The sequence below is a fragment of the Mytilus trossulus genome, chromosome 9 (genome assembly GCF_036588685.1).
Source record: "Mytilus trossulus isolate FHL-02 chromosome 9, PNRI_Mtr1.1.1.hap1, whole genome shotgun sequence".
Lineage (NCBI taxonomy): Eukaryota > Metazoa > Mollusca > Bivalvia > Mytilida > Mytilidae > Mytilus > Mytilus trossulus.
In genome coordinates, this window is record NC_086381.1 from 41,058,656 (window position 1) to 41,072,175 (window position 13,520).

The 13,520-nt window shown below is 32.5% G+C and overlaps 1 protein-coding gene across 2 annotated transcripts in view; it reads right to left on the reverse strand.

Moving 5' to 3' along the window:
* Positions 1–978: 978 nt before the first annotated feature.
* Positions 979–13,520, reverse strand: part of LOC134682928 (cysteine--tRNA ligase, cytoplasmic-like) — a 196,763-nt gene continuing 184,221 nt past the window's right edge. For both annotated transcript variants that reach the window (XM_063541861.1, XM_063541860.1), the window contains exons 17-22: positions 6,619–6,684; positions 6,133–6,214; positions 5,097–5,233; positions 3,877–3,936; positions 2,704–2,787; positions 979–1,193 (exon numbers count right to left, since the gene is read on the reverse strand). In XM_063541861.1, the coding sequence (XP_063397931.1) occupies positions 1,053–1,193; positions 2,704–2,787; positions 3,877–3,936; positions 5,097–5,233; positions 6,133–6,214; positions 6,619–6,684 (570 nt within the window). In that variant the 3' untranslated portion in view covers positions 979–1,052. The remainder of the gene's footprint in view (positions 1,194–2,703; positions 2,788–3,876; positions 3,937–5,096; positions 5,234–6,132; positions 6,215–6,618; positions 6,685–13,520) is intronic.

Genomic DNA, 13,520 nt, shown 5'->3' on the forward strand with positions numbered 1-13,520 from the left:
TTCACAGTTTCAAGTTAAGGGAGTATTACTATCAATATTCACGTCGGATGTAACCGACGTATAATTAAAATTAAACTTCTGCTGGGTTTTCTGTATGTGTATGAAATTATAGGTGGTTCTATATTATCAAAATAGGGAGGTATAAAGTTTTGAACGGTAGAGTCATTAAATATACTAGATAAGTTGATAAAATCAATACCTCTGCTAATATATTTAATTTTAAAAAAATGACGTTTATGATTTTCAGGTTTGTCTATACGTGGGAACAGCCTATGGTTGCAAAAAGCTGTAATTATACGAGAATATTCATACAGTGGGCTGAAGAATGAGATGGTGTCACACTCTTTGAAAATATTGTGTAATTTACTAATGGGTATTTGACTCAGTTTACATAATAATTGATGCCTACCATTATTTTTAAATACCATTATTTTTAAATATAGAAAGGAGATTATCAAGTGTAAATGCTCTTATTATAATGAATGTTGCAGAAATAAAACATGTTTGTCAGCGCTCAACCCTACCCTAATCTAGTGATTGTTAAGTTAACTATTTCACACTAATTAAAATGAAATCTCCTTCATCCTGTTTTCAGTGTGGATGTACTATCTTTACTGCATACACTGAGGTTCTTCATAAGCTTCTAGATAATCAGGAGAAATGTTAGATTTGTTATCTTGTATCAACCAATCTATTAATCTTTTTATTTTATCATTGTATGTAAATCTTTTAGTTTATTGTCATACCAAATGACCCTTCATGTGAATTTCTAAAGTATAGAAAGTTTTCTCTGCAACTGAATACACTGAAATCTCACCTCTTTGCTCATAAAGAAGCTGTAATTTTTTTAATTTCTCCATCAGTGAAGACTTCTGGTTAAATTGCTGTGTACATCAATCTCAAGACAAATCATTAACTGATTTTTCCATCCAAAATACAGTTAAAACATATATGATTACAATAATTACAGACACAATATTGTTTATGACTACATTTAATAAATAAGTGGTAAAACAACATGTAGATCAGATCAGAGTCCAGCACTTATAAGATTATTGTCCATCCCCATCTCCTGGTTTCTGTGTAGCCATTAGTTTATTATACTTCTTCTCCTGGGTTTCATATTGTTTGGTCAGTTTCTTCAGAGCAGATTTTGTTAATTCATTACCTTCAGCATCATGAGTTGGTATACCCTGAAATAGATATCAATTTATATGTTTTTTCCATTTATAACTTCTGTGTTACCCCTTTTAATTTTCAGATGCACAATTTTTTCTTACCAGTTCTTTTTGTTTCCTTCTTATTTATGAGTTCCAAATATAGTCAACAATGATGTGACTATTCGGACTTAGACTTCTTTAAAACTGAGTTTTACTGTGTGTATTGCTATGTAATTCTTTATTCTATATTGGCTAGAGGTATAGGGCAGGGTTGAGATCTCACAAAACAAGTTTAACCTGTCCCAATTCAGGAGCCTCTGGCCCTGCATGAATTGGTTGGTCTTGTATGTTTTTTTTAATTTTAGTTTGTTTTTATATGTTTCAATGTTTAGTGTGACATCCATTTTCACTGAACTAGTACACAATTTTTTTTAGGGGCCAGTTGAGGACCACCTCCTAGTACAAGATTTTCTAGCTGCCTTGAAACCTATTGGTGGTCCTCTGCTGTTGTCTGCTCTTTGGTCGGGTTGTTGTCTCTTTGAAAAACTCCAAATTTCCATTCTTAATTTTATTATAAGTCTTCTATTCAATCATCAAGAAACTATTTGCATACATGTGATGGACTGTGAAACTCAGATCAGGAGATTTTGATATTTTGGTCAGGAGATTAGGACTCAGATCAGGATGTTTTAAATCAACATAAATTTTATCGTAAATGTACATGTAACTGTGTGGTTTACAGATAAAATTTAACTTCAGGTTAGTTACACTGGATATGGCGGCTGAAAGTTTTCATTCATGAAATATTTCATACACAGGATGTCATCCTCTTCAACGGGAGGACGGGAGGAGACCCCTGAAAATGGGTATATTGTACTCCTGTCGGGAGGTTCACATGTATTTATTTGTAAGTGAAAAGCACATATCTTTTTAAGTGGAAATTTTATTGACTCCTCCAAAAATCTCATATCTGTCTAAAACCACGCTTTACAACAATGTATTACTAATTTGATGAATTCCATAATGATTTGCAGATGAGCCACTATACAGGGGGTAATTGCCTCATCTTTCCAATAATTAATGTAAATTTAAAAAGACTATAATCAAAATACATGAACTAGGTAAAGATCATCAAGAAACTATTTGCATACATGTGATGGACTGTGAAACTCAGATCAGGAGATTGGGAAATTTTGGTCAGGAGATTAGGACTCAGATCAGGAGGTTTTTAATCGACATAAATTTTGTCATAAATGTAACTGTGTGCTAAGGAGCAGTTTCAGTAGATCTGGTATTAACAGAAATCGTAGCGAAGATGCAAGTTTTCTATGTGTGTCTATCATGCTAAATGCTTATTACACAACACCAATACTTGTGAGGGAAGACCTTGTAAGCATCATGTTTAGTGTCTAAGAAGGAATTCAATCTTATATCTTGTATCAATTTCTGTTTATTAGTTTATTAACTTTATTTTGTTGATTTTTTCTTTAAAACAAAGTCTTAATTTAAATTTGGCCCTGTCAAGTTTAAGACATATAGTTACCCTCTCATCAAACTTTGAATATTTATCTGTCTCTTTTTTGAAGAGTTCCCCTGGTGGTACTCTGTCCAAAGCTTCTTTTGCTGCCTAGAATATAAAAATTACATCAAATGATTGAGGGACAAGTCAAAATGAACACAAAATTATGAAAATGTTCTTGGACAAATTGGACAAATAACAACTGCATGACATCTATAATGACAATTTAGGTCTATATATATCAACATCACTGCAATAATATATGTGATGTGAGATCTACTGTAAAAAAAAAATTCAAATACTGTGGATTTGTTCATTTTCATTGGTACCATTTTCATACATTGAGAAAAAATTGCATTTTCATGGGTACCATTTTTTATACATTGAGAAAAAATTGCAGTTTCATGGGTACCAATTTTCATACATTGAGAAAAATTTGCATTTTCATGGGTACCAATTTTCATACATTGAGAAAAACTTGCAATTTTGTTGATATTTTATTTGGTTGTTTTGTTTGAATTTGAATATATTCCTACAAAAATTTAGAATTCATTCAACATCGAAATTTGTGGTTCCCAAAGTACACTCTAATTGCATAAAAATTGGTTTCCAATGAATAATTATGAATCCACAGTATTCAAGTTTCAGCATTTAAGAGTCCAAAATATAATAATCATATATCATTTCAAGGCTAACTTACTTTTCATGTGAAATGTGATAGGTATATGTATACCCTGTAAATTTAATGTATGAACTTTAAATGAAGTATGTATCAAGAGAATGAAATTATTGAAGAAAACCTTTTATTCTTACATGACAAATTAAAACTTTTTAGAAAAGAGTTGGTTTTATTGAAAGCGCCTATAGAACCCCATTTCTAGCTAAAATTTAAATTTGTATTTATCAAAACTTTATCAAAATTCCTAGTTAAAACAATGTCTAGATAGTAGACGAATCTATTCTTCAAAATTTACATATATTAAGACTTTTTTCAAAAGGGACAATTAGTAGTGAGCAATTTAAGTTTTCCACTGACTTCAATGAAAAACAGGACAACATCATTGGTTTTCAGGAACAACAAATGATTGACATATCTGACCTCAAAATTCAATTTGCAGTAATAACTATTTCCTAGACAAAATCTTGCTTGAAATTTGGATAAAGATCACCAAAATCTCTAATTCTGATTAAACTGACCTTAACAGCCTCTTGGTCTTTTTTCTTCTTCTCTTTCTCTTGTTTTCTTTGCTCTTCAAACTGTAAAAAGAACAGAAATAAAATATTATATAAGTTCTGAAGATTGATCATCATAATGAAGGGGGGGGAATAGGACCTTTATCAGGACACCGTGATAGGGTGTTTTTTCAGCTCGGGATTTTCGGATTGACCCTTTTGGGATCTGGGAATTCTTTTTTTTGAATTTCAGGATGTTGGGATTTAAATTATCTAAATTCTGGACCGCGGTATTTTGTGTTTTTAAGACCAGGATTTCGGGATCAGGACCCCTCCTACCTCCCCCTTTCAATGAATACAACTCCAGGAAACATATTTAACCTTTATGTAACTTATATATTGAGGTATATTTTTGACTTCTTGACAAAAAAGTCATGTTTGTAGATCTTGTCTTCCTGATCAGTTTTGTTATATAAAATGTATATCTTTTATAAAAGTTTATAAGATAAGTAGTAAAACAATTGGTTAAAATTGTCATCAAAGGGCAATAACTCTAATGTAGTGTAGCAGTTAGGATTATTATGTCATAATTATTTCCCTTGTTTAAAACTATAAATTTCATATTTCTTAATTTGATGATTTAGATTAAGCTTATTCAGTACATATTTGTTAAATTGCATAGCTTTTGCTTTTTGAAATCATTAGTTAGAGATATTTATCTTAATTGTAAAGTTTAATATTTGCACCCTCGCAAAACCTTTGATTACCTTCTGCGAGAAACTTATATATTTTATACAACTCGTTTTAGATTCTTATCTTGAATCCTCTGAGGACTGATATTCAGTCCAACCAAGGAAAGCCAAGCTTTCCAACCATCGGTTTGATTAGTGCATTTGCTACATGCCTCCTTTTAGTATGGTTAATTTGAAGTCATTGACTGCTCCATATCTATATAGTTTTGGCTTTACATGTTAACAGTTGTACTTTGCTGATTAAATTATATATTGTTTTCAGTCTTTGGTTTTCATTTACTTAGATGTATTACAGCTCATCACATTTGTCATCAGTCGTTTTCCCCACACATCAGTTTACAAACTAGAATTAGCTGTGGTCCGCATCCCCGAATCTTAGGCAGAATTGTTCCTGCTACAGTAGCCTGACTATCCATAATGGCCAAATTAGTCATTTGTAATGATTTGAAGCTACATGTATTAATGACAGTTAACTTTTCAAAATAGACTGACCTCTCTTTCTTTTCTGATGGTCTCTGGGTCCATAAACTTGATGACTGCTGGAGCATTATCCTGGTCCTCTAATCGGACCCCAAGATCTGGCAAGACTCGGTTCCTTACTTCATCACACTGGATTAACACAGGTTTGACTGAAATGCAGTTATAGTAACATTTACATCAGTTAAGAAATTAATTATTGCATATCAGTATACAGATATTTGTGACTTTAGATATAAAAACAGATGACAAAAATGCTTAATTAAATGCAACAGATATTAAAAGAAAAATCTTAGATTTAAATTTGATAAAAATCTGACAAGAACTGTAGGTATGAGAGTACAGTGCAGCATTTCCTAGAGACATAACTCCTATAAATAAAAGTTTGCTTATTTTGTTACTTGTCTGAGCCATTGATAATGTTAACTCTTGATATAATTAACATACAAATTGGACAATACATGAAGGCATTCAATGCAGTTTACCACATACTTAACATCTCCAAACTCCTTTTGATATAAATATTGTAAAAATCTGAGAAAAAATGTATAGGCATGAGCATACTTATCAGACTGATAAGACAGACAGATTCATAACCAAGCACCTGGTATTCATATATCCTCTGCCATTTGTAAAGTGGTTGGGGGGAAATTCATTCACAAAGTAATTTTGATAAAGGCAAGGCTTTTAATCATCAACTCTGGATATAATACAAAGTATTATTTAATCAAAAAAGAAAATACTCTTAACATTTTGATTTGGATGTTACATATAACACTGTATAATAAGATAAGCTTGACAACCATATTTTTAAGTATTACAGGGGTTAAAAGTATTTCTTTCAGCTTTCCTTTATTGCAAATCTTCTTGCAAACACAATATCAATTTCAGTGAAAATATGGACGTCCTTTAAAACTAGACATTTGAACCCAATAAGAGGTCTCTTTTCAATTGTCCCTATGTTTTCAAAGGGGACATTGAAAAAGAATACATATGGACAACTACAATGATGAATGGACTACAGAGGTCAAATGAAATAAAAACTGCTTACTTTTCTGTTCTATGGCAACCTGCCTAACAGTGTCTCTGAACTGTGCAAAGGCTTGAAGGTATGGCATTACAGTTTCTTCTATCTAGAAATATACAATAAAAATATCTAAATGAAATATGTAACACTTCTAAATTAAAAAAAAAGAGTATATGTTTACATTAGCAGACTAAGAACCTAATACAGGGAATTCTTATAACATAAACAGTCTGATTACAAGCTAAAGCAAATCCTACTTAGTTACATTAACGTAATAGGTTCCAGCATTTATATAAGTAATCTTACTTACATAAACAGACAGAGTACCAGCTATAGAGAATTCTACTTACATTAACAGATTGAGTACCAGCTAGAGCGAAGCCTATTTACATTAACAGACTGAGTAACAGCTATAGGGAATCCTCCTCACATTAACAGACTGAGTACCAGCTATAGGGAATCCTACTTACATTAACAGACTGAGTAACAGCTATAGGTAATCCTACTTACATTAACAGACTGAGTACCAGCTATAGGGAATCCTATGCTATCATCTGTTTCTATTGCACCAAACATCTGAAATAAAAAAAAAATATAAAACAAGAACTCATATTTTATTTTAAATCATGGTGCAACTTCCTGCAGAAAAAACTGAATATACATTTTGGATTAACAATCATTTGATGCTAGCAATATGTTTCTTTAAAACATTATGTATTTGGAGATAAGTTTTTTTAAAATAATCAATTATAACTGTTAACACTATCATGAAATTCATTAGATGACGCCACAAAGTATATCTGTTCAACCTTATAAAATGCTAGCCTGGGTGCAGCTTGATTCTACCATGGAGGTCGAACCTTGAACAGGTGGGGCAAGTATGGACACACCATTCAAGCTTGATACAGCTCTAAATTTGGATTGTAATTAAATATTTGATTCAGCATAGGTTTATGACACAGAATGAATGTGGTCTAAGAACTTAAACATTTAAAATTTACATATTATGGTCCAATATCCAAAATCTAAATACATGGTTAAATTCAGCATATTAAAGAATCCCAAGAATTCAATTTTTGATGAAATCAAACAAAAGTTTAATTTTGAACCCTTTTAACCTCCATAAAGACCAATTTGATAACGGGGCCCAAAATCAAAAATCTAAATGCATGGTTAGATTCAGCATGTCAAAGAACCCCATATATTCATTTTTTATTGAAATCAAACAAAGTTTAATTTTGGACCCCTGTTTGGACCAACTTGAAAACTGGGCTCATAATCAAAAATCTAAATACATGTTTAGATTCAGCATATCAAAGAACCCCAAGAATTCAATTTTTGATGAAATCAAACAAATTTTAATTTGGGACCCTTTGGACCTCAATATGGACCAATTTAACATGGGGCCCAAAATCCAAAAACTTAATACATGTATACGGTTAGAATCAGCATATTAAAGAATCCCAAGAATTCAAGAATAAAACCCCATGTCTGGAAACTAAAAAAATGCTTATTTTTAACCCCTTATTCCTAAACATTTCAGACAATTGCCACACAACTCAATTTCAGCTTTCCCTATGTGATATGAAACCTTGTAGTACAATTTCAGAAAGATCCATACACTTGCAAACAAGTTATTGTCATGAAACTAGAAAAACGCTTGTTTTTTGCCCCCTAATTCATTAGATTTTGAGGCAATTACCCCCAAAATCAATCCCAGCATTTCCTTTGTGATATGGAAGCTTGTGGAACAATGTCAGAGAGATCCATGTACTAACTCTCAAGTTATTGTCTGGAAGTTACAACTAGAGGCTCTAAAGAGCCTGTGTCGCTCACCTTGGTCTATGTGCATATTAAACAAAGGACACAAATGGATTCATGATAAAATTGTATTTTGGTGATGGTGATGTGTTTGAAGTTCTTACTTTACTGAACGATTTTGCTTCTTACAATTATATCTATCATGAACTTTGCCCATTAGTAACAGAGAACTATATTTGGTAAAAATTTACATAAATTTACCAAATTAATGAAAATTGTTAAAAATTGACTATAAAGGGCAATAACTCCTTAAGGGGTCAATTGACCATTTAGGTCATGTTGACTTATTTGTAGATCTTACTTTGCTGAACATTATTGCTGTTTACAGTTTATCGCTATCTATAATAGTATTCAAGATAACCAAAAACGGCAAAATTTCTTTAAAAATTACCAATTGGAGGGCAGCAACCCAACAACCAGTTGTCCAATTCATCTGAAAAATTCAGGGCAGATAGATCTTGACTTGATTAACAATTTAACTTCTTGTCAGATTTGCTCTAGATGCTTTGGTTTCATAGTTATAAGCAAAAAACTGCATTTTACCCCTACGTTCTATTTTTAGCGGTGGCGGCCATCTTGGTTGAATGGCCAGGTCATCAGACACATTTTTCAAACTAGATACCCCAAAGATGATTGTGGCCTAGTAGTTTCAGTGGAGATTTTGTAAAAGATTAGATTTATGAAAAATGGTTAAAGATTGACTATAAAGGGCAATAACTCCTAAAGGGGTCAACTGACCATTTTGGTCATGTTGACTTATTTGTAGATCTTACTTTGCTGAACATTATTGCTGTTTACAATTTATCTCTATCTATAATAATATTCAAGATAATAACCAAAAACAGCAAAATTTCCTCAAAATTACCAATTCAGGGGCAGCAACCCAACAACCGATTGACCGATTCATCTGAAAATTTCAGGGCAGATAGTTCTTGACCTGATAAACATTTTTATCCCATGTCAGATTTCCTCAAAATGCTTTGGTTTTTGAGTTATAAGCCAAAAACTGCATTTTACCCCTATGTTCTATTTTTAGCGGTGGCGGCCATCTTGGTTGGTTGACCAGGTCAAGCCACACATTTTTTAAACTAGATACCCCAAAGATGATTGTGGCCAAGTTTGGATTAATTTGGCCAAGTAGTTTCAGAGGAGAAGATTTTTGTAAGAGATTACTTTAATTTACGAAAAATGGTTAAAAATTGACTATAAAGGGCAATAACTCCTAAACGGGTCAACTGACCATTTTGGTCATGTTAACTTATTTGTAGATCTTACTTTGCTGAACATTGTTGCTGTTTTTAATTTATCTCTATCTATAATAATATTCAAGATAATAACCAAAAACAGCAAAATTTCCTCAAAATTACCAATTCAGGGGCAGCAACCCAACAACCGATTGACGGATTCATCTGAAAATTCCAGGGCAGATAGATCTTGACCTGATAAACATTTTTACCCCAGTCAGATTTGCTCTTAATGCTTTGGTTTTTGAGTTATAAGCCAAAAACTGCATTTTACCCCTTTGTTCTATTTTTAGCTGTGGTGGCCATCTTGGTTGGTTGACAAGGTCACGCCACACATTTTTTAAACTAGATACCCCAAAGATGATTGTGGCCAAGTTTGGATTAATTTGGCCAAGTAGTTTCAGAGGAGAAGATTTTTGTAAAAGATTACTTTAATTAACGAAAAATGGTTAAAAATTGACTATAAAGGGCAATAACTCCTAAACGGGTCAACTGACCATTTTGGTCATGTTGACTTATTTGTAGATCTTACTTTGCTGAACATTATTGCTGTTTTTAATTTATCTCTATCTATAATAATATTCAAGATAATAACCAAAAACAGCAAAATTTCTTCAAAATTACCAATTCAGGGGCAGCAACCCAACAACCGATTGACCAATTCATCTGAAAATTTCAGGGCAGATAGATCTTGACCTGATAAACATTTTTACCCCAGTCAGATTTGCTCTTAATGCTTTGGTTTTTGAGTTATAAGCCAAAAACTGCATTTTACCCCTATGTTCTATTTTTAGCGGTGGCGGCCATCTTGGTTGGTTGACCAGGTCAAGCCACACATTTTTAAACTATATACCCCAAAGATGATTGTGGCCAAGTTTGGATTAATTTGGCCAAGTAGTTTCAGAGGAGAAGATTTTTGTAAAAGATTACTTTAATTTACGAAAAATGGTTAAAAATTGACTATAAAGGGCAATAACTCCTAAACGGGTCAACTGACCATTTTGGTCATGTTGACTTATTTGTAGATCTTACTTTGCTGAACATTATTGCTGTTTTTAATTTATCTCTATCTATAATAATATTCAAGATAATAACCAAAAACAGCAAAATTTCCTCAAAATTACCAATTCAGGGGCAGCAACCCAACAACCGATTGACCGATTCATCTGAAAATTTCAGGGCAGATAGATCTTGACCTGATAAACATTTTTACCCCCATGTCAGATTTCCTCAAAATGCTTTGGTTTTTGAGTTATAAGCCAAAAACTGCATTTTACCCCTTTGTTCTATTTTTAGCCGTGGCGGCCATCTTTGTTGGTTGACCAGGTCAAGCCACACATTTTTTAAACTAGATACCCCAAAGATGATTGTGGCCAAGTTTGGATTAATTTTGCCTATTAGTTTCAGAGGAGAAGATTTTTGTAAAAGATTACTTTAATTAACGAAAAATGGTTAAAAATTGACTATAAAGGGCAATAACTCCTAAACGGGTCAACTGACCATTTTGGTCATGTTGACTTATTTGTAGATCTTACTTTGCTGAACATTATTGCTGTTTTTAATTTATCTCTATCTATAATAATATTCAAGATAATAACCAAAAACAGCAAAATTTCCTCAAAATTACCAATTCAGGGGCAGCAACCCAACAACCGATTGACCGATTCATCTGAAAATTTCAGGGCAGATAGATCTTGACCTGATAAACATTTTTACCCCATGTCAGATTTCCTCAAAATGCTTTGGTTTTTGAGTTATAAGCCAAAAACTGCATTTTACCCCTTTGTTCTATTTTTAGCCGTGGCGGCCATCTTGGTTGGTTGACCAGGTCACGCCACACATTTTTTAAACTAGATACCCCAAAGATGATTTTGGCCAAGTTTGGATAAAGTTGGCCAAGTAGTTTCAGAGGAGAAGATTTTTGTAAAAGATTACTTTAATTAACGAAAAATGGTTAAAAATTGATTATAAAGGGCAATAACTCCTAAACGGGTCAACTGACCATTTTGGTCATGTTGACTTATTTGTAGATCTTACTTTGCTGAACATTATTGCTGTTTTTAATTTATCTCTATCTATAATAATATTCAAGATAATAACCAACCAGATGCTCCGCAGGGCGTAGCTTTATACGACCGCAGAGGTTGAACCCTGAACGGTTGGGGCAAGTATGGACACAACATTCAAGCTGGATTCCGCTCTAAATTTGGATTGTGATTAAATAGTTGACACAGCATAGGTTTCTGACACAATGAATATATTCAAATGAACTTAAAATTTTTGTTTTCTCTTAGAGCAAATCACTATGCTGTTGAATATTAATCCTCTCAAAAAAATGTTTGAAGAAATTTTCTTTTTATTTATGAAATTTCAAATGAGAAAAATTGAACCCAATTTTTTAATCACATCCCCCTTTCCCTTATTCCAAAACTAATTTCAATTAAAATATTCTAATGGAGTTTGCAACAATTACTACTCATTTAAATACATCATAAAATATTAAGATGTAAAAAAACTGCTTGTAATCACTGAATGGTAAAGATTATTTAAATTCATCAGTTGGTAGTAAAAAGTGAATATACATTGTATATTGTATATAACAAAGATTTAAGTTGATTCTGGACAAAGAAAGATAACTCCAATTAAAAAAAAATTCTTGCAGATATTTCTTGCTTACTATACTGGACAAAGAAAGATAACTCTTAATTAAAAAAAAATTTGCTATTTCACAATATTGTGTAATTAGATAATTCTTGCCATTGCACAATACTGTGCAATTGAAAAGACTTGCTATTGCACAATACTTAATTTAATAATTTTAGATCCTGATTTGGACCAACTTGAAAACTGGGCCCATAATCAAAAATCTAAGTACATGTTTATATTCAGCATATCAAAGAGGCCCAAGAATTTAATTTTTGTTAAAATAAAACTTAGTTTAATTTTGGACCCCTTGCACTTTAATTTAGACCAATTTGAAAACGGGACCAAAAATTAAGAATCTACATACACAGTTAGATTCGGCATATTAAAGAACCCCAATTATTCAATTTTGATGAATTCAAACAAAGTTTAATTTTGGACCCTTTGGGCCCCTTTTTCCTTAACTGTTGGGACCAAAACTCCCAAAATCAATACCAAACTTCCTTTTATAGTCATAAACCTTGTGTTTAAATTTCATAGATTTCTATTTACTTATACTAACGCTATGGTGCGAAAACCAAGAAAAATGCTTATTTGGGTCCCTTTTTGGCCCCTAATTCCTAAACTGTTGGGACCGAAACTCCCAAAATCAATGCCAACCTTCCTTTTGTGGTCATAAACATTGTGTTTAAATTTCATTGATTTCTATTTACTTTAACTAAAGTTATTGTGCGAAAACTAAGAATAATGCTTATTTGGGCCCTTTTTTGGCCCCTAATTCCTAAACTGTTGAAACCAAAACTCCCAAAATCAATCCCAACCTTTCTTTTGTGGTCATAAACCTTGTGTCAAAATTTCATTAAACTAAAGTTATAGTGCGAAAACAAAGAAAATGCTTATTTGGGCCCTTTTTGGCCCCTAATTCCTAAAATGTTGGGACCAAAACTACCAAAATCAATACCAGCCTTCCTTTTATGGTCATAAACCTTGTGTTAAAATTTCATAGATTTCTATTCACTTTTACTAAAGTTAGAGTGCGAAAACTAAAAGTATTCGGACGACGACAACGACGACGACGACGACGACGCCAACGTGATAGCAATATACGACGAAAATTTTTTCAAAATTTGCGGTCGTATAAAAACAGCAAAATTTCCTCAAAATTACCAATTCAGGGGCAGCAACCCAACAACCGATTGACCGATTCATCTGAAAATTTCAGGGCAGATAGGAATTGACCTGATAAACATTTTTACCCCCATGTCAGATTTCCTCAAAATGCTTTGGTTTTTGAGTTATAAGCCAAAAACTGCATTTTACCCCTTTGTTCTATTTTTAGCCGTGGCGGCCATCTTGGTTGGTTGACCAGGTCAAGCCACACATTTTTTAAACAAGATACCCCAAAGATGATTGTGGCCAAGTTTGGATTAATTTTGCCTATTAGTTTCAGAGGAGAAGATTTTTGTAAAAGATTACTTTAATTAACGAAAAATGGTTAAAAATTGACTATAAAGGGCAATAACTCCTAAACGGGTCAAATGACCATTTTGGTCATGTTGACTTATTTGTAGATCTTACTTTGCTGAACATTATTGCTGTTTTTAATTTATCTCTATCTATAATAATATTCAAGATAATAACCAAAAACAGCAAAATTTCCTCAAAATTACCAATTCAGGGGCAGCAACCCAACAACCGATTGAC